The sequence below is a fragment of the Carcharodon carcharias genome, chromosome 23 (genome assembly GCF_017639515.1).
Source record: "Carcharodon carcharias isolate sCarCar2 chromosome 23, sCarCar2.pri, whole genome shotgun sequence".
Taxonomy (NCBI): Eukaryota; Metazoa; Chordata; class Chondrichthyes; order Lamniformes; family Lamnidae; genus Carcharodon; species Carcharodon carcharias.
This window is the reverse complement of record NC_054489.1, coordinates 30,680,335-30,702,686: the sequence shown is the minus strand read 5'-3', so window position 1 is coordinate 30,702,686 and position 22,352 is coordinate 30,680,335. Positions and strand designations below refer to the sequence as shown.

Here is a 22,352-nt window from a genome sequence, read left to right as displayed (position 1 = left end):
TCAGTTATTGTGGGTTATCCTTACAGACCCATATATACCACCATCACAAAGCACAATGTGAAAACTTACTCGGCTGACTGGCCCAACAGTTAGTAACGTCCATGGATCTGCTAAGTCCAAAGGCTAATGCAAAATGAAAAATGTGTTTCTGACAAATAAAAATGCTAGAAGACACATACTTACTAACAGTGTTTCCCCAAATCCAAAGATGTGGTCATCTGCACTGCCAATTCCTTTTTTGGGTTTGTACATAAATAATGCCACTCCAAGAACGATGAGCAGCACACATAGATACTTGGTGATTGGATATCTTTTCTTTCCAATAAGGACTCCTAAAACCATCACTGCAATACAAAACAAAATAACCAACTATAAAAACTTGAGTACAAGTCACAACATTTTAAAGAATAACTGGAGGAACTGCAATGAAGTAATGCAATAGTGTTAGCATGGGGTCAAAAGTCAACATCTTCATGCTTATTTACCGCTAAATAGTCTGCAGTATTCAATAAATATGCAGATGATATCTAGATTTGTTTAGGGCAATACAGAAATGCCCACTGGGCATATGGCAAGACTGAACACTGTCTGTTTCAAACAAGTATGTTTTGTAATGCATTACTTTCAGGTTATGCTAAATTGTGCATTGGTCTGTTGTGGTTCAGGTGGATGTAAATTATTCTGTGACATTATTTCAGGAATAGCACATTCTCTTATTATGCAGGCCAAAATTCCTCCATAAACCACCAAAAACAGACTAATTGGTAATTCATATGATTATAGAAATTGGCTGCTGCATTTACCCACATAATGACAGTGACTGCAGTTCAAAAAGGGATTTGCAGGACCTAAAATATTTTGGGACATCCAGAGAGTAAAACATCAGGAAGAACAAAGCCTTTGTCTTCAGTCCATGCCATAAACTCTGTATTCTAGCCAGCAACATCCCTTTCCAAGGTCACTTGTTTACAGAATTCAAGTCGGTTGGTGAAGTCAAAACTAAGACATGGCCCTTCCTTGCTGACAGAGTTGCTATGAACAGGAGAGGGCATTAAACAGCACTAAATACTCCTCTCACCACCTGTCCATAAACTGAAAGGTGTTTTGATTTGCTTCCCCCCTTAACAAGCGGTGGCTTATTTCCCAATCCCTCGGTTTTGGTGTGATTATTAATAGTAAACTCGAGGTAGGATGAGCTCAAAGAGTTAGTTTATTTGCACACACTCAAAACACAGGCAGATCATAACGTTGCCTCCTTTGCATTCATACAGTAAAAGAGGGAGAAAAGATTGATTCACAGTGCAGAGACCACACAGAAAATAAATTTGGTTTCACGTGGGTTCCAGAGTCCAGAATCAAAGTCCAATGAGGAATTCCTTCATAGAGGTCAGTGAGCTGAAAACGAATGCTGGAGAATTCACTTATCCAATGGTGTTGACTTCACATGATGAGACAGGCATGCAGAGATGAATCAGTCTTATATGCAATGGCACAGAATTTCTAGCAGAAGCACTGTAAATAGGGCCAGAGCTCCTTGTCCGTGAGGCTGCTATTCAGATGATAAAGAGGCAGACTGAGACTCTGCAGCTCAGAAAAGCAATGTTACTGGTTCCACAAGCCAGAGGTGCATGTCACATGAATCCCACATTTCCACTCTGTCTTTAACGAGGGAGGTGTATCCTTCGTCTGGGTTCATGAGATGGTGAAATGTCCCAATTATTAAGAATTGAAAGGAAGGTTATCCGGCCATTTGTCTTAACAGACAAGCAGATGCCTGTTGGCCAGCCTGCGTTATGGAAAGCAGGTGGCCTTTGTATAGCTGTCTTTGAATTAGGTCTGTGGAGCCCACAAGGGGGTCACTAGTGGTTCCCCAATACTGCCAGGTAGCTCCTTTGGTTCGGGTCACAGGCAGACATAGCCATTCTAAATCTTTGTTCGGGTTGAAATTTTTTTGAGATAGCAATGAGCATATCTCTGTTTTATAAGAAAAATATACAAACTGAAGTCTTAGTCCCGGTGACGAAAGTATAATAATTTTCATAATATTTTCCTGGTTATTGTAAAGTAGGCTTATGGGTGTAAGTATAGATGGTTGTCTGTGTGATTTAATTACATTTGGAGTCAAATAGACTGCAAGCTTGAAATCATCAAAAGAAGCTAGGTGTAGAAATGTGCTTGACATGCTAGTGAGTAAACATGGGTGCTGGCTTAGCATGTAAGGTGTGAAGGGAATTTGCATTTTTAGATGAATGAAGAGATTGTTGGATTTCAATGGGATGTTAGTCTGTTTACAACTAACTAGATAAGCAAGGCTAAGGGGTGTGTTTATTTTTCCGAAAGGTTACTGACAACATTGGCAACGTGAAAGTTTTTTATATTATGAGGAAGGTACAGTTTCAAAGACATATGGAACAATAGAATTTACATATTAAAAAGAGAATGAAAGACTATGTGGAGAAGGCCATGTAACATCTAACAGGCTGTGAGAAACAGCCTTCAAGAAGCCTCCAGACATTTATGCCCAAGTCTGCTATGTAAAGTAACTGAAGTTTGGGAAAACCATTTGGAATTCCACTGTCAAGTGATATTCTGTTAACTTGCTGGTTCTGTTTCAAATCTAAAATAAATTTTAGACGGTTGCCTTAAAGGGGGTGTATAACTGGGAGTCAGGCCAATTGGGAATTTTAGGATTTATTACAATAGTAAGTAATTGTAGTCTTATTCAAGTGCTTGAAATTTTTTATCTTGTTAATAAATATTTTAATGCAATTTTTTTAAATCTCTAAAGGATTTGGCGAACTCATTACTTCTGAATTCAGTGCACACATACTCACGTAATAAATACAAACTGCAAAACCATTGTGATAGCACGACCAAGTTTCCTTTGTGGATTTGGTCCACCTGGCACACATCATCTGCCACATCATAACAGTCTCTCACAGAGTTTATTGACTTTGTCCATTGTCAACACTCGTCATCCACACCCAGTGTTCCAGCTATCCCCTATTTATACACTTTTGAAACCAATAAAATAAATTAATCACCAAATTATTAAAGGTGATAGCCCCTTAAAGGGGGGTCAACTACCCGTCGCCTGTTTCCCTTAATGCAATTGATGACATCAACAGATTCCCCTCTTTATTTCAAATCGAAACTGTTGAAAACACAAGAAGAAACTTTCAAACTAATCAAAGAGAAATAAAAATATAAATGATCATCTTCTATGTCTCACATTATAGTACAACCAACCATTCATATATCCCATATCCCCTCTTCTTTGAACAAGACTATTTTTCTTCCTTACCATATATAAATAATTTCAATGCAATCAAAATAAAATTGGTTTTCTATATTCTCACTATAACACAAGCATCCTTCTTCCAGTGCATCTAATAATTTCTTACAGCAAACAGTTCTCTTCAAAGAATAGGCTGGCAATTAGTGACTTACATCCACCCGTTTTATTTTGGAAACCTCCCCTCCTTCCAACATTTTCTTTATGCTACCAAGGTCAATCCTCAACCTTTTTTTCAGTGACACCCTTTGTTGGATGAACATTGTCCCAAAGAGAATGGTTATCCACATAACATTCTATGGGCAAACTTTTCTCAGATTCCCACTTGCAGAGGATTTCCTTCAGCATATTAGATAAGTATACCCCCATATCTATTGCTTCTACTAACACCCAGTGTTTCAGCAGCTAAGGTGGTTTTAACTACCCTTTTTATTTTCTTCGCTTTAGGCCAGAGGACAATATTTATTATTCTTTCCCACCAAGAATACCTGCTGCGCTAGAATATCCATCTAGTAGAATAGCAATGCTTCAGGTGCCAAAAATGACTGACCTCATATCTTTTGGATCACCCAGGGCTGAAAATTTGAGTGTGCATTTCTCTGAATTTAATTTCTTTATTCTATATGCTCTCAGAACTTCCTCATCTGTAATATGTTTCAATAGATCATAACTGGCATCAGGTCTAGTCTGAGTGCACAACCAGTTCAACTGTCCAATCAAACTTCTTAATTGGTCTGTTTCTCCCTTGGATGCACGATCCTCTTTTTGTGAGAACCCAGTCCAATTTGTTGGGATGTGGTTGACATTTGAGATAAGATTGTTGACTCAAGGTCACTCCCGACTTATTCTGCGTAACATCTAACCCATTATGTCATTATGTTTAAAGGCCTTGACGCCTAACTTCCAACCTTACATTCCTTCTTTATTTTATCAATCAACCCGTTGCTCAAATTCTGCAGAACCTCCCCACAGAAAATCGTCAACGTGCTTCATAAAGATATAAAAACAGAAAATGCTGGAAAAATTCAGCAGGTCTGAGAGCATCTGTGGAGAAAGAAACAGAGGTAATGTTTCAAATCCATATGACTCCTGAAACGTGATGGAATTTATACTGTTTCAGGGTGGGGGGGAAGAGAAACAGGTAAAGCAGGTGGATAAGGAGAGATTGACAAAGGTGTCATGGACACAAAGCAAAAGGAATGCTAATGATAATGGTCGAGGCTAAAGGTGCTGATAGTGACATAAAGGTAAGAAAGCAGAATGTGTCAGCAGCAAAACAAGGGTCAGCATTCTGTGAAAGAACAACATAGAACAAGTGACAGATGGCCCTTTTGGGGAAGGTGGTTGGGGAAAAAATATTAAAAAGGGATTCTGCTTCCTTACCTTGCCACTATCAGCACCTTCTTTTGTCTTCACCACTACCATTAACATTCCCTTTGTCTTGTGTCCATTACATCTTTGTCAATCTCTCCTTAGCCCCCACCTATCACTAATCCTTCTTCACCTGTTCTACCCCCCTTAAACAGTATAAATTCCATCACATTTCAGGAATCATATGAACTCAAAACATTAACTCTGTTTCTCTCTCCACAAATGCTGTTAGACCTGCTGAGTTTTTCCAGCATTTTCTGTTTTTATTTCAGGTTTCCAGCATCCGCAGTATTTTGCTTTTATGCTTCATAAAGATGCTTGCTAGTTTCTCCTTGTGATACCAACAGAACATTGCTGGGTCTGTTTTTAGCAGAATACAACCCGTTTTCAGCAGGATTGGCCTAACTGAGAAATATCATACCCTTAATGCAGTATTCAACGCATAAGCACAAGTGTTTCATTTCCTGATTCCCTTCTATATCACCAGCCTCTTTAGGTGCTTTCAAATACACTTTCCTTTGAAATTTCTCATCCTGCAAAAATGCAGTTTTTATGTCAATTCATTTACATTCACAGAAATATGTTGCTAAAAGGCTAAGAAAATCTTCAAGCTCGTGCTTCCTGCAGTAGGAAAGTTTACTCTGACATCATGATCACCAAGGCTTTCTTCAAAACCCTGAGCCATTTTGTTCGTACTTAGTCAGCCCTTTATCTATTGTAATCTGCTCCTAGTAATTGTTCAACATATCCGAATGTAAAGTGCACGGTGCCTCTTCACTTTCTATTACCTGTTCAGGTTCTGCAAATGTATAATCAGTGCCAATTGGCCTCGCGCAATGTGTCCTAACAGTTTGAATGCCTTGTTGTAAAGTTACTGTTTTTCCATCATTGCCTATAACCTTAACCAGGCCTTTCCATTATTTCTACCTTTCTCTTTAGTAAAGTACCATGCCACCTGGAATAAAATCTAGTTTTATTGATCCAAGGCTGATTGGCCTACTCCTGGTCCTAGTTTCTATGTTTTTGCGGTGCTTTGATGTCATCAACACTTCTTTAACATTGTGATTAGAAACGTCAGGTCTTGTTAAGGGGATACAAATATCATCCCAATTGTGTAAACTGTAACTCTACAGATTTCCCAAAAACAAGTGCCTTATCATGTTCTATATCCAATTTCATTTGAGTCTTTTTCATAGATTGCATATTGAACATTAAGGGTATTTCACAGGATATCATATCTGCACTGATAAAATGGTTTATCCTGGCTATTTTACACAGGATCACCACTCCATTTAGTGATTTTAAAGTGTTATCATCCCCGAAGTAAGTAGAGCTTCCATATTCCACAACATTCCTTCGATCTTTACTATTTAGGGAATCCAGGTAACACTTTAACCAATCCACATATGGTGGATGTGCACCACCTGTCTAACACAGCACATGTGAATGAGTCTGCAACTAGAACAACTATTACTGAACTAAAGCTTCTGGTGACCAGTACAACACCTTTTGACTGATCAGTATTGTCATCTTTCCCTTCCAATCCTTCCTTATTGTTTCATAGTTTGCCATTGTGAGATTTGAGCTCTTGATCTTGGGGTTACAAGCCCAGTACCATAACCACTTGGCTATTTAGGCCAAGCAGTAATCCTTCCTTATCATGCGTCATTTCAGAAACCCTGACAATTAATCACATAATGATATTTCAAGTCACATCAGAAACACCTGTTTATCATTCCTCGGTTATTCCTGGGGTTCATTCTCCTGACACAGTTACCCAATTCCTGTTGTCTGTTAGAGCTCCCAGAGTCTTCATCCTCATTTCTTTTGTTTATGGTTCTTCTTTCAGACTCACACATGCCCCATAGCTAAATGGTGTCAAAATGCTGCCAACATTGAATTCTTCATCTTTTGTATTGCTATGAAAGTGGCTGGAAATGAATGTTTCCCGAATTTTTTTTAAGCTTCAGGCATCTGCTCCAGAAGCATATCTCTTTCTGGGAATCTAACTCCAATCAAATCTTGGAGCCTATCCATGTTTGATACTTTAGCACAATCCAACAATTTGAAAGCAAGCACTGAATTAGGGATCTCCAAATAGAATTTTTACAATCTTGTATATAGCCTGTTAAATTCCATGATATATCATTTTATGGAATAACCACCCACCCTTCTAAGTTTATCAAAGTTTGACCATGCATCATCTGCGTTTTACAGCTCGTGGCCCATAACTTCCAAGCTCCCCAGCATCGGATTTGGGGGGCTACCCCAAAGATGCACTGGGAAATCCCTCTGGGAAGTTCCCTAGTAAGGGTTTACACGGCAATTACCCAGAAATGCACAGTTCCTCTAGACAATGGCACTACACTGGGAACCATCTGAAATTGGGATTTAAATCGCAAACTTCAGGTGGTTCCACCAGGGTTATAATAATAGTTACTGAGGAAAAGTTAGAAGAATTAAAATCTCTTCTAACTTCTGAGTAACTATTGTAAAGACCCAGACCGACCTCATGGGACTCCTCCCACACCCCAACCCACCCCACCTCCCCACAGGACTCCCCCCAACCCCAGGTCTCCTACCTCCGACAACCCCAACCTCCTGCACCCATCCACTACCCCTGGGACAAACCCCCCCTCAACCCCGCACCCAGACTCCAATTCTTCTCCGAAGTAACTCTAATTATAGCCTTCTGTCTTAAAAGATGTCTTAGTTTCCAATTTTCACCTTTTGGCCAACCATCCTCTGCGACCAAATGTTTAACATGATTCCATCTGTTTGGTGATGTCAAAACTAAGACACATAGTCTTTCCTTGCTGAGTTTATTGACTTTGTCCAGTGTCAACACTACTTGCCCATACCCAGTGCCCTAGCTATCCCCAATTTATGTGTTCAAATACCCATTACTGTTTCCCTTAACAATGTGATTGACATTAACAAACCTTAACAATGTAATTGTTAAAACATTAACATCACTGCCTTAAGTTCAGTCAGAACGGCTGAGTTGAGCTTCCAATTTCATCACATCCCTGTCACAAAGACTACGTACTTCACCTCCAGAACATTGTTTTGGCAGCAGATAGGAACTCATCCATGCCTTTGTCACCTCTCGATGCGAATACTCCAATGAACATCTGGCCAGCCTTCCATTCTCCACCCTCAGCAATCGCCCAAAGGAGGAATTCTTTTAATTTCTTATCCTTGTGTTTAAATCTCTCCATAACCTTGTCCCTTCCTATGTCTGAAACCTCCTACAGTCCTACACACCAGGGCTCTGCCTCCTCTGAATCTAGATTCCTGTGCATCTCCCCCTCCTTTTTGGCCCACAACTGGCAACCATGTCTTTCTTGATGTTATGGTATTCCTTCTCTAAATTCCTCTAACATCCCATTCCTCTATCAAGAACCTCTCTAAATCCACCTCTCAAACAAGCTTTTAGTTCAGCATTCATTTTCCTCATGTCTCTATGAAGTTTCATATAAAAACAGACATTATTGCTGAGGTGCAACAAGGTCCTGTGCCAGTTCAAGTTCTTGCTTTCTATATCATCTTAACCTACCTGGAATAGGTTTGCATGATTTTCCTAGAACCTGAAATGAAAGGAATGTCCATTAGTTCACATTAGGAGTTGCCATGAGGAATGCCATATTTTTTTTAAAAATGAAACGTACTTTACTCATGAATCTCTATTACAGTTTGATCTTTATTGCACATTTAGATAAAACTATGTACAGCATGCTCCCCATCCATAAATTACATAAAAAAGCTGCTTTAAGGCAGTAGAAGATGTCCAAACAAGGGAAAAATTAGTATCAGCTAAAGGGAAAGCACAACGTTTTCTTTTTACTGCATTACATAAATCAAAATGAGGAAGGTGAAGGGAAAAGCGAAGAAATGCTCCAATGCAAGGTTCCCCAAATGTTTACACACTCAATTTCTTCAAGGTTATTTGCTCTCAACAGGACACAACATATTCAGACATGTTGACCCCATATTCTCTGCACACATTCATGAAGTTGTTCAGTAATACCACAGAGGATTTATACCAGAACAGGATATTGGATATTTAGTTTTGAGACATAGGTTCAGCTTTTAAAAAACTTACTTCTCATTACTAAGAATTCAATTAATGAGATATCGATGAGAACACCAATTAGCAACTTATCCCATTAAATATACATGTGCACGTGTTTGAAATGCATATTGTTTGGACAATTTATTACACCAATCAGAATGAACTATTTGCACATAATTAGTACATTATAGTAATATTTGAGGTTGCATACTTTTTAAAACTAGTTTTCTGGATCCAATCCACTTTACTGTAAATTCATATAATAGTTTGTGGATTTCTTAAAACACATTATTCTTTCAAGCACATGCCAGTTATTCATCTTTGAAGCGCTCAAATTTGAGCAACACTTGCTCTATGACAGCAACCATTTATATTTACATCTGTAAAAATGTTATTCAAGGAGATCCAAATATTTATTAAATTGGAGGATGGGGGAAGTGGAAAGAGAGGCCTGAATTAGTTCAACACTATTTCTTTGAATAAGTTAGAACAACAATTACAAGGGTTAGCTAAGGTTACACTCGAATTATATATCTCAAAATAATGTCATACAATACAAAATGACACTACAAAAACTTATCAAAACAACGTCAAATATCTATTATTTTAAAAAAAATCTTGCAATAAAGATTCAGCAATGTATTTTCACGTAGAATTAGACTTGAATATTCAAAAATACTCTTGTAAAAAGAATATACGACATCTAATACCAACCTGTGTTGGATAGTTTACATACTGGAGCGCAGAATTACTAGACACCATTGCTCCTAAGTAGGACATTGAACAAACTGCATACAGCCAACGTGGCGTTCGTTCAGGTGAAGGTTTTTCAAAGACTTGTATTACTGGAATAAGACATGCAAAATATATTAGCCAATACAATTTATATATTAGGGCAAACAAGTTTGCGTTTTAGAATACCAGATTTTACTACTCAAATACTGTGCAATTCTTTAGATATATAATTATACATGGCTAGAGAGAGAGAGAGAGAGAGACTTGGCAGTCAAGGACTTGCCCCCGTTCACACTATACAAATGCAGTTTAACAATTTTTAATTTCCAAAAACTTCTAATATAAACATATTTAAATTATACTTACAAAATGACCAGTTCTAAATGATTTTTGGGTGCCCTAATAACTACACTTGCAGTCTATAACATCCTGAACTTGAGCCAAACTAGCTACTGAAAATCCCACAGCCTTCAATTTCATTTTGATTACTGGGGAATAGCCCCTTTCAATCTCTGATCTGAAGTGAAGTTACAGGTTTGATTTCTTTTACATCCATCGTGACACAACTTAATAGCCCGGATCTTACAGAATCGACAAGTGAGCGCTGAGATGTTCGCCACCACCGAGAGCCGAATAGCATCACAATTTCCTGGGAGCTCAATACTCTCGAATCCGGAAGTTGCAGCACGCCTGAATGGGCTCCATGGGAGTCCATGCTGATAGTCCCCTGAGCAGCTGTTAGCATGTAACTTGAGCTGGTTGCCCTGTACTTTTACTGCTATATCAATTTATTTAGGACTGCTCCTAGCAGGGATAGAGCCTCCTCAGGAGCGCAGCCCCTTAAATCAGGAGTGTCAAAAACTCCCGCACTCCCTGTAAACCACCCTCTGACACCAGCACATGTGGCTCTGCTTTCCCCTCCCATCTCCTTAGTCCTTTTGATATTGGAGAAGAGTCCAGGGAGGAGAAGGAGGAGCAGAGCTGCGAGTGGGAGACAAATGGGAGCGGTGCTGGGGAGGGGTGGGGGTTGGGGGGGGGGGGGGGGGGGGTGCTGTGTGTGTGTGTGTGTGTGTGTGAGGAATGATGGGAACAGAACTGGGGGTGCCAGCAGGCAGCTGGAATTAAAAGCAGATTAAAGGAAACATTTAAATTATTAAAAAGTTACCCATTATTGAACCGAAGGCAGACCTCATGGGGGGTGACTCCAGCTTATGATGTCAAAGGGGATGTGGCTTCAACAGGAATGCACCTTACCACTAGGCCTTCCTACTTACCTCACCAATGGATCTATACTATAGGCAGGAGAGCAGGTTCCCGCTGCAGCCTATGGAAAAGATAAGCATGTAGGTTTAGTTGCAGTCAGCAGTGTCGCCTCCACTTCGCCACTGACCGCAAGATCCAGTCCAACTATTACAATTATATACATATAATATATATATACATATATATACACACACACATACATACACACACACACATATATATATTATATGTATATATATATATATATATATATATATGTGTGTGTATGTATATATATATATATATATATATATAGACAATACAATTAAAGTTACTTACTTAATTTAGAAAAGATGGCATTAATAATACACTGCACAAACACAAGTGATTTTGCATAAGTGAATGATTCCTGCTGTTCTCCATATTTGCCTCTGGTTCTGTAACACATGAGATATAAGTGCTCAAGGTGAACAAGTGCCACAATAATTTGTTTTTGCTATCAGATATAAGTATGTAAAGAAAACTATATGCAAGAACACTAAGAGACTGTGAACACAAGCTCTAACACATACAAATCAAATTTGGTTGACATATTTCATGCAAACTAAGCATTAGGGGGAAAAAAATCAGAATTTTTCCCAAAGACACTGGACTAAACATTGCTTTGTGCTTATAAAGCTCAAAAGAGTTACCACTGGGATATTGTCCTAACATAGAATGGCCAGAGACCCCAATCTCTTAGAGTGTAGCTGCGCTACAGCTACCGTTTTAACAGTCTAATACAAAACTGGCAAAGCTAAAAAGATAGCTCTGGATCACTCCTTAGCCACTGAAATCAGAGCTCCATTCCGAAAACAGATAAATTTTGATGATATCAGAATTGCAGTGAATGAGAATCTTGTAATATAACAATATTACTTTCCATTACTCACCTGATGAAAAAATACGTAAGCAACAAAGGCTAGTGTCTACATTTTGAAATCTAGCATTGTCAGCATTACCATCTATGGCCACTCTAGGTTAATACTGCAAGGTAAAATTTATGATGCCAGTGCCATTGGAGGACAGTCGCATTAAGCCACCCATAGACCCAACTTTTATTTCTACCTATCTCATTGTCTTTTTTTGGCCTTGCACCATCATTTGTTGCATCAATTAAACAGTCCTACCTTCCACTCTATCACAGGCCTTATCATTTGTTCCTTCCTCCCTTTCCCTGCCTCTGTACTTGATTTAAACATTCATAGGTCTCATGTTTGCCTATTCTGATGAAAGATCATGTCAACTCTGCTTCTCTCTTCGCAGATACTGTCTGACTTGCTGAGTATTTCCAGCATTTTACATTTTTATTTCATATTTTCAGCATTTGGCTTTTGTATTATGGTGTTCAGAGGGCTGAAGGAGGAGGTAGCAGTAGGCAGGGGCAAGACCATGAAAAAAATCTGACAAGGATGTGAATTTTAAAATCAACAGCTTTGGGAAATGGCAGCCAATGTGAGACAAGTGCAGAGTCACAGAATCAGAGAGTGCAGAAGAGACCCTTCGGCCCATCGAGTCTGCACGAACACATGAGAAACACCTGACCCACCTACCTAATCCCATTTACCAGCACTTGGCCCATAGCCTTGAGCACGAAAATGGGCAAGTTAGGAGGTGGGCAGTAGAGCTTTGGAAGAGCTCAATTTTATACAGGGTGACAGATGGGAGGCCAACCAGAACAGAGTTGGATAGTCATATCTAGAGGCAGCAAAAGCACAGATGAGAGTTTCAGCAGCAGACTGGCTAAAATTGGGGCCGAGGTGGGAGAGATAGGAGAGGTGGCAATAGGCAGTCTACATGATGGAAAGACATCAGAAACTCAACCAGGGTCAAATAGAACTGCAGGGTTACAAGCATACTGGTTCAGGCAATGGCCAGGGAGGGACATGGAACTGATGGCTAGGCAATAGGAATTATGACAGGCACCAAAACATTGGTTCTGCACTTCCCAACGCTTAATTGGAGGCAATTTCTGTTCACTCTGTAGAGGCGGAAGGGACAAGGGAGGCAGTGGTGAGGTAGAGCTAGGTGTCTTCAGTGTACCAGTGGAGCCTGACATTGCGCCAGACAACAACAGCACCATCCTTGTCAGCGGGTTTGATTACAATGTCAGGGTTGGACCTGAGAGAACGGAGTGCAGTAAGTTCAGAGAGAGACAGATTAGAATGGGTGAGAGGAGCAGAGAAATTGAGATGACTAATGTCGCACCAACAGTTCTCAATGAAAAGATCAAGAGAAGGTAAGAATCCAGAGGGAGGGGTCCAGGTGGAGGGAGAATATTAGAGGTGGGTAAAAGGATCCGTTGAACGGGGAGAGGACTCCTGACCAAAGAAGTGAGCCCGGAGACAAAGAAGGCGGAAGAAGAGTTCAGCATCGTGCCGAGCCCGAAATTCATTGAGATGAGGGCGTAAGGGTATGAAACTAAGTCCTTTGCTAAGCACTGAACGTTCAGCGTCGGAGAGGGAAAGGTCAGGGGGTATAGTGAATACACGGCTGGGGCTGGGATTGGAAGATGGGGTGGGGACGGAGGGACAGGCAGGTGTGGAGGGTCCTAGATGGGTGTTGGTGTCGATGAGTTGTTGGAGCTTGCGTTCCTTAGCACTTGAGAGAAAGAGAAAAAGTTTCTTGTTGAGGCATCGGATGTGACAAAGAATAAAATGAAACTGGGGGCATGCTCAGCTTTGAAAAAGGGTACGGCGGTGCTGCTGGAGGGAGAGGTCGAGTGTGTTCATATGGCAGCGCATGGCACTGAGTGTGGATCTCAGAATGTGACGGGAACAGCAGTCTGAGAAACGTTTTATGTGCCGGAGATACCTGTAATCCTGGGTGGGTTCGAAACATGAGGGGTGGAATTTCAGTTGAAATCCACGTGGGGTAAGTTGGAGATGGAGACAGTCACTGAGAAAGGAGATATGGCTGTGAAAGCGGGTTTTAGTGAACACCTTGTCAAACACCAGGAGAGAAATGGAAAGCAATGAAGGTGAACAAGGCAAAAGAGATACGGAAATCTTGTCGCAGAGACAAACAAAACTTCTTCAAGGTAGGCATTTCTTGAAGAGGAGTGGCAGTCAATTAAACAGAGATAAAAAACAAAAAACTGCGGATGCTGGAAATCCAAAACAAAAACAGAATTACCTGGAAAAACTCAGCAGGTCTGGCAGCATCGGCAGAGAAGAAAAGAGTTGACGTTTCGAGTCCTCATGACCCTTCAACAGAACTAGGTGAATCCAAAGAGAGGGGTGAAATATAAGCTGGTTTAAGGTGGGGGGTTGGGTGGGGGGAGAGAAGTGGAGGGGGGGTGGTGTGGTTGTAGGGACAAGCAAGCAGTGATAGGAGCAGATAATCAAAAGATGTCACAGACAAAAGAACACAGATGTTGAAGTTGGTGATATTATCTAAACGAATGTGCTAATTAAGAATGGATGGTAGGGCACTCAAGGTATAGCTCTAGTGGGGGTGGGGGGGCATAAAAGATTTAAAAATAATGGAAATAGGTGGGAAAAGAAAAATCTATATAAATTATTGAAAAAAACAAAAGGAAAGGGGAAGAAACAGAAAGGGGGTGGGGATGGAGGAGGGAGTTCAAGACCTAAAGTTGTTGAATTCAATATTCAGTCCGGAAGGCTGTAAAGTGCCTAGTCGGAAGATGAGGTGCTGTTCCTCCAGTTTGCGTTAGGCTTCACTGGAACAATGCAGCAAGCCAAGGACAGACATGTGGGCAAGAGAGCAGAGTGGAGTGTTAAAATGGCAAGCGACAGGGAGGTTTGGGTCATTCTTGAGGACAGACCGCAGGTGTTCTGTAAAGCGGTTGCCCAGTTTACGTTAGGTCTCTCCAATGTAGAGGAGACCGCATTGGGAGCAACGAATGCAGTAGACTAAGTTGGGGGAAATGCAATTGAAATGCTGCTTCACTTGAAAGGAGTGTTTGGGCCCTTGGACAGTGAGGAGAGAGGAAGTGAAGGGGCAGGTGTTACATCTTTTGCGTGGGCATGGGGAGGTGCCATAGGTGGGGGTTGAGGAGTAGGGGGTGATGGAGGAGTGGACCAGGGTGTCCTGGAAGGAACGATCCCTATGGAATGCTGACAGAGGGGGTGAAGGGAAGATGTGTTTGGTGGTGGCATCATGCTGGAGTTGGCGGAAATGGTGGAGGATGATCCTTTGAATGCGGAGGCTGGTGGGGTGATAAGTGAGGACAAGGGGTACCCTATCCTGTTTCTGGGAGGGAGGAGAAGGCGTGAGGGCGGATGCGCGGGAGATGGGTCGGACACAGTTGAGGGCCCTGTCAACCACCGTGGGTGGAAAACCTCGGTTAAGGAAGAAGGAGGACATGTCAGAGGAGCTGTTTTTGAAGGTAGCATCATCGGAACAGATGCGACGGAGGCGAAGGAACTGAGAGAATGGGATGGAGTCCTTACAGGAAGCGGGATGTGAGGAGCTGTAGTCGAGGTAGCTATGGGAGTCGGTAGGCTTGTAATGGATATTGGTGGACAGTCTATCACCAGAGATTGAGATAGAGAGGTCAAGGAAGGGAAGGGAAGTGTCAGAAATGGACCACGTGAAAATGATGGAGGGGTGGAGATTGGAAGCAAAATTAATAAAAATTCCATTTTAACACTCCACCCTGCTCTCTTGCCCACGTCTGTCCTTGGCTTGCTGCATTGTTCCAGTGAAGCCCAACGCAAACTGGAGGAACAGCACCTCATCTTCCGACTAGGCACTTTACAGCCTTCCGGACTGAATATTGAATTCAACAACCTTAGGTCTTGAACTCCCTCCTCCATCCCCACCCACTTTCTGTTTCTTCCCCCCCTTCCTTTTGTTTTATCCAATAATTTATATAGATTTTTCTTTTCCCACCTATTTCCATTATTTTTAAATCTTTTATGTCCCCCCACCCCCACTAGAGCTATACCTTGAGTGCCCTGCCATCCATTCTTAATTAGCACATTAGTTTAGATAATATCACCAACTTCAACACCTCTGTGTTCTTTTGTCTGTGACATCTTTTGATTATCTGCTCCTATCACTGCTTGCTTGTCCCTACAACCACACCCCCCCTCCACTTCTCTCCCCCCACCCAACCCCCCCACCTTAAACCAGCTTATATTTCACCCCTCTCCTGGGATTCACCTAGTTCTGTTGAAGGGTCATGAGGACTCGAAACGTCAACTCTTTTCTTCTCCACCGATGCTGCCAGACCTGCTGAGTTTTTCCAGGTAATTCTGTTTTTGTTTTGGATTTCCAGCATCCACAGTTTTTTGTTTTTAGCACCAGGAAAGGGATTAGTTTACAATATCAGCTAGCATGGGACCAAAAAGAGTGACCAAAAAGTTGCTTTTACAAAAAAAGGGAATATAGAATATGCGAGTAAACTAGCCAGGAATATAAAAACAATTGTAAAAGCTTTTACAAGTATATAAAAGGGGGAGTTGCAAAAACAAAAGTTGGCCCCTTAGAGGCAGAGACAAGAGAAATTACCTTGGGGTACAAGAAAATGGCAGTGACTTTGAACAAATGTTTTGTGTCTGTCTTCACAACACAAGATATAACTTACATAACAGAAATAGAGGGTAATCAAGGGCTAATAAGATTGAAGAATTTAATGTATTATCAGCAAAGAAAAAGTATTGGAGACTTAAGGTACTAAAAACCAACAAATCTGGAGGACCTGATGGCCTGCATCCGAAGGTGCTAAAAGAGACAGCTGCACACATCATGGATGCACTGGTTATGATTGTTCAAAGTTCCCAAAATTCCTGAACAGTCCCAGTGGATTATAAGTTAGTAAATATAACAACATTAATCTAGAAAGGAGGGAGAGGGGGAAAACAGGGAACTACAGGCCAGTTAGCCTGACATCAGTCATTGGGAAAATGCTACTTATTAAGAAAATCTTAACACGCACTTAGAACATCATGATATGATCAGGCATGGTTTTATGAAAGGAAATTATATTTGACAAGTTTATTAGAAAGTTTTCTCAGGTTGTAACGAGTAGGGTAGATAAGATACCTCTACTGGTAGAGGTAGTATACTTGGATTTCCAAAAGGCATTCAAATAAGGTGCCACACGAAAGGTTAATACACAAGTAAAGGCGCATGGAGTTGGGTGGGGGGACCCTAACATATTAGCATGAATAGAGGATTCGTTAATGGACAGGAAGCAGAGAGTAGGGATAAACAGGGCACTTTCAAGTTGGGAGTCTGTAACTAGTGGAATGCTGAAAGTATCAGTGCTGGGACCTCAGCTATTTACAATCTATATTAATGACTTAAGACAAAGAGACTGAGAGTAATGTATCTAAGTTTGCTGACAATGCAAAGCTAGGTGGGAATCTAAGCTGTGAGAAGGACACAAAGTGGATGCAAAGAGATACAGGCAGGTTAAGTGAAGGAACAACAAGGTGACAAATGGATTATAATATTGGGAAGTGTGAGGTTATTCACTTTGCTAGTAAGAGCAGAAAAGCAGAATATTTTTTAAAAGTTGTGAAACTTAGAAATGTTTATGTTCAGGCTTGATACTTGCACAAGAAAGGAGAACGAAAATGACACAGAAAGCAATTCGGAAGGCAAATTGACTGTTGGCATTTATTGCAAGGAGATTGGAGTACAAGACTAAGGAAGTCTTACTACAATTGTACAGGGCTTAGGTGAGACCACACCAGGAGTACTGAATGCAATTTGGTCTCCTTATTTAAAGGAGGATATACTTGCATTGAAGTCAGTAAACCAAAGTTGACTAGATTGGTTCCTGTGATGAGATGGCCATCCAATGATGGGAGGCTGAGTAAATTGGGTTTACGCTCTGTGGAGTTTAGAAGAGTAAGAGGTCACCTCATTGAAACAAAAGTTCTGAGGGAGATTGAGAGGGTAGACATGGAGGCTAATTCCCCTAGCTGGGGAATCCAGAACACCGGGGAACAGTCTTAGAATAAGGGGTCCATCATTTAAGTCTGAGATGAGGAGAAATATCTTCACTCAAGAGGGTTGTTAATCTTTGGAATTGCTTATCCCAGAAGGCTGTGGATGTCCAACATTAAGTATATTTAAGGCTGAGACAGACAGATATTTCATAACTCAGGGAACCAAGGGATATGGGGGAGTGGACAGGAAAGTGGAGTTAAGGCAGATCACCATGATCATACTGAATGGCAAAGCAGGCTCGAGGGACCATACGATCTACTTCTGCTATTTCTTGTGTTCTTTTGGAGCTAAGGAAGTCTTGCTACAATTGTACATGGTTTTGTTGAGACCACACCAGGAATACTGAGTGCAGTTTTGGTCTCCATATTTAAAGAAGGATATACTTGCATTGGAGACAGTGACCCCTTATCCTGAGACTGTTCCCCAGTGTTCTGGATTCCCCAGCTAGGGGAAATAGTCTCTATGTTTACCTACTCAATTTTTGTTTCAACAAGGTGGCCTCTCACTCTTCTAAACTGCACAGAGCATAAGCCCAATTTACTTAACCTCCCATCATTGGTTCCTGGGATGAGATGGCCATCCAATCTAGTCAACCTTGGGAAGCCAAGTGGGAATTGAGATCTGGTGTGTCCCGGTGCATGCAGGTACAGCAAATATTTAGGAAGGCAAATTGCATGTTGCAAGGAAAATGGAATAGGAACTAGGGATGTTATGCTACAGTTGTACAGGGTTTTAGTGAGACCACACCTGGAGTACAATGCAGAGTTTTGGTCTCCTTACTTAAGGAAGGATATAATTGCATCTGCAGTTCAGAAAATGTTCACTCAACTGATTCCTGGGATGAAGGGATTGTCTTTTGAAGAAAGGTTGGCCCTGCATCCATTGGAGTTTAGAAGAATTAGAGGTGATCTTATTGAAATGTGTAAGGTTCTGAGGGGACTTGACAGAGTGGATGCAAAGAGGGTGTTTCCCTTTATCAGAGACAATAAAACTAGGGGAGAGTTTAAAAGTAACAGGTCTCATTTAGGATGGAGATGAGAATTTTTTTCACTCAGGGTCATTAGTTTGTAGTCTCTTCCTCAGGGAGCAGTGCAGGCTGGGTCATTTAATATTTTTAAGACTGAGTTAGATAGATTTTTGATTGATAAGGGAGTCAAAGGGTATAGGGGGTAGACGGGAAAGTAGAGTTGAGGCTACAATCAGATCAGCCATGGTCTTATCAAAAGGCAGAGCATGCTCAAGGGGCTGAATAGCATTCTCCTAAATTAGGGCCAGGGCAGAGGAGAATCCTACAGCGCAGAGCTCCGATCCACCCATTGCGAATTTACCAGCTCTTGGGCTATCCTATTAACAGCATGACACCTGCTCTTTCCCCATAACCCTTAAAACTTTTCTTTTCAAGTGACGGTTCAATTCCCTTTTATTAGATTTCTTTACAAAAGGGAATTTACACACTTACAGTCAATTTAACAAACAAAATTCAATGCATATTACCAGATAAAGGATCTGGGTCAACATTCTCAAAACTCACTGAAAATATGCATTTTGCCCCCAAAAATATTTAGAGATGCCATGAGAATATACAAGATATGTTGACAGCATAACTCCAGTCTTTTTTTTAAATGGAACGACCCTGTATTCTTAAACTGGTTTTCAACACATGGTTATAAAGGACCCCTTTTCAGTAGCTCTACAATTAGAGTAACCAAAGCTACCATATGTCTACAGTGTGCAATGTATCATATAATCATCTACGTATCATTCATTTGATTGTATAGTTTTAGTCGAAACAACAAGCCTGCTTGTTTCCGGGGGGAGGGTTGAACAGAGCCAGCTCCAGGGGTTGCTCAGTCTCATTGCCGCTGCATCTCCACCTCATCAATTCCCCCCAATGCTGACGGGACAGGCTGTACCGCCATTTCATTCAGGAAGCTCCTTTCTCTGTCTCGGGCTCCGAGTACTTACATCGTCTCCTGTAAAATCCCGTAGTAAAAATAACAGACGAAAACTCCCAGGAAGCAGACGAGCAGCCGCAACCTCTCGTTGGGTAGTTTCTCCATGGACGATTTGGACGCCTCACTCGGCGCCTGCGGCTCCACGGCAACAACCTCGGCCGGTCCCATCGGCCCCCGCGCCGCCCGCCCGCCAAGACCCCAGCACCGGGGCCTGGACCACCGCCTGAACGAAACCCCCCGCCCCCGCACCCTCACAACGCAAACAAGCCCCGGTCACTCCCTTTCGACTTTCCAATACTCATTTGAAGCTGAATAAATTGCGAGGGGTGTCTGGGACGTCTTCCTGAATGAGGGCGAAACAACCGGCGTGACCAAGTCGCCGGCTGGAGAGGTCCTGCGGTGACGGTTGGTTCTCTGTCGTGTAGGTTGATGATAGGGCGCCTGCGCGGGAGTGCCGGCCGCTGGCGGGCTGGCTGGGATGGGAGAGGCTTCCAGCTGGAGGTGGCTGGCGGGCGGGGAGACCAATAAGACATAGGAGCAGAAGTAGGCCATTCGGCCCATCGGGTCTGCTCTGCCATTCAGTGAGATCATGGTCAATCTGATAAACCTCAACTCCACTTTCCTGCCTTCTCCCCATAACCCTGGATTCCCTTATAGATTACAAACCTGTCTCTCTGGTGCTGTGGGCAGCTTTTTGTTATCCAAGTATAATCCTGCTAGAAAGTCAGATTTGAGAACACCCTTTTCTTAAGAAGCTCCTGCAGACTACACTGGATGCATATTTCCACCATGGCTCTGCCAATGTTTTAAACTCCAGTTGGAAGGTAAATAGCATTATTTGCAAAGATTATAAATATATATCCTTATTTGTTGATAATGCTCCTCGCAGCCTCAGAATGGCTCTATAACGCTTCACAACCAGTGTAGTACTTTTAGCCATGGCTGTAATTCATGCAAAGGATTTGGAGTATTCCCAATAATACACAAGGAGCAGCATGACCACAAGGTTTCAGAAAGACAGCTTCACATCTCAGGGCAGCTAAATATCAGCAATCAAAGCAGCCTTGCCCACACCTTGTGAAATAAAAAAAGACTAGTATTTATGTAGAAGCTTTCGTAATCTATATAGCCATTTCATGTCAACCCCACTGTCTCAAACCCAAAGGCCAACTCTTTAAAAATCTAGAGTTTTGATTTATAAATTATTCCCCCCCCCCCCCCCCCAACACAAACCAATAGATTGACAGTTGGGTTATAAGTGATATTTTTAATTTCTAGAGTTTGGAGCTCTTTACAAAAACTATATTACATTCAGCTCCAGACCTTGTTACTGACTTGGTCCAAACGGGTTAAAAGAGCTTAATTCCAGAGGTGAGGGGAGACTTGCAGCCCTTGAAATCAAAGCCACGTTTAACTGAGTGTGGCAGCAAGGAGCCCTAGCAAATTTGAAGTCGATGGAAATCAGGGGAACACAGGTGATTGTTGAAGGCCAATCAACTCAACCCAAGACGTTACCTCAGGAGTTCCTCAGGATAGTGCCCTAGGCCTGACCATCTTCAAATGTTTCATCAATGACCTTCCCTCCATCATAAGGTTAGAAGTGGGGAAGTTTGCTGATGATTGCATGGTGTTCACTACCATTCACCACATCTCATACTGAAGCATTCTGTGCCCATATGCAGCAAAATCTAGACAACAGTCAGGCTTGGACTATAAGTGGCAAGTAATATTTGTGCCACACAAGCGGGAGGCAATGACCACCCCAGCAAGATAGAATCTAGCCATCTCCTCTTGATATTCAATGGCATTGTCATCGCTGAATCCCCCATCATCAACATCCTGACGGTTACCTTTGTCTAGAAACTTCACTGGACCAGCTATATAAATACTGTGGCTACAAGGGCAGGCCAGATATTGGGAATTCTGTGGTGAGAACTCACCTCATGACTCCCCAAAGCCTGTCCACTATCTACAAGGCACAAGACAGGAGTGTGATGGAATACTCTCAACTTGCCCAGATGAGTGCAACTCCAGCAACACTTAAGCTTTATACTATCCAAGACAAAGCAGCCCACTTGATTGACACCCTATCCACCACCTTAAACAACCATCCCTCTACCATCAACACACAGTGCCAGCAGTGTGTACCATCTACAAGATGGACTACAGTAATTCAGCAAGGATCCTTTGACAGCACCTTCTAAACTCGTGAATTTCACTACCTAGAAGGACACAGGCAACAGTGGAAACATCACCATTGCACCATCCTGACTGGGAACTACAGTTATATCTCTGTTCCTTCACAGTCACTAGATCAAAATCCTGGAACTCCCTCACTAACAGCAATTTGGGTGTACCAACACCACATGGACTGCAGTGGTTCAAGAAGGCAGCTTACTGCCACTTTCTCAATGGCAATTTGGGATGGGCAACAAATGTTGACCTAGCCCGCAAAGCTCACATCCCAAGAAGGAATTTTTAAAAATCTGAAAGCTTTACAGGAAACTTAAAAGGTTCTATCTGTTAACACCACTAAGGACACCCTCCATCGTGTTGGGATAGATTCTAAGCACATCCAGCAGCTCAAAGCCGTGGGCCATCAGCAGCAGCAGAATTGTATTCCACCACAACCTGTAACCTCCTCATCTGGCATGTCCCTAACTCTATCATTGCTATCAGCCCAAGGGACCAACCCTGGTTCAACTGATTCTAT

At 41.8% G+C, this 22,352-nt stretch overlaps 1 protein-coding gene across 1 annotated transcript in view; it reads right to left on the bottom strand.

Annotated features, from left to right (window-relative positions):
- Window positions 1-19,817, bottom strand: part of slc35b1 (solute carrier family 35 member B1) — a 40,847-nt gene extending 21,030 nt beyond the window's left edge. The window contains exons 1-5 of the mRNA XM_041173533.1: window positions 19,650-19,817; window positions 11,058-11,155; window positions 9,456-9,586; window positions 8,226-8,256; window positions 184-344 (exon numbers count right to left, since the gene is read on the bottom strand). Of these exons, the coding sequence (XP_041029467.1) occupies window positions 184-344; window positions 8,226-8,256; window positions 9,456-9,586; window positions 11,058-11,155; window positions 19,650-19,807 (579 nt within the window). The 5' untranslated portion in view covers window positions 19,808-19,817. The remainder of the gene's footprint in view (window positions 1-183; window positions 345-8,225; window positions 8,257-9,455; window positions 9,587-11,057; window positions 11,156-19,649) is intronic.
- Window positions 19,818-22,352: the final 2,535 nt, after the last annotated feature.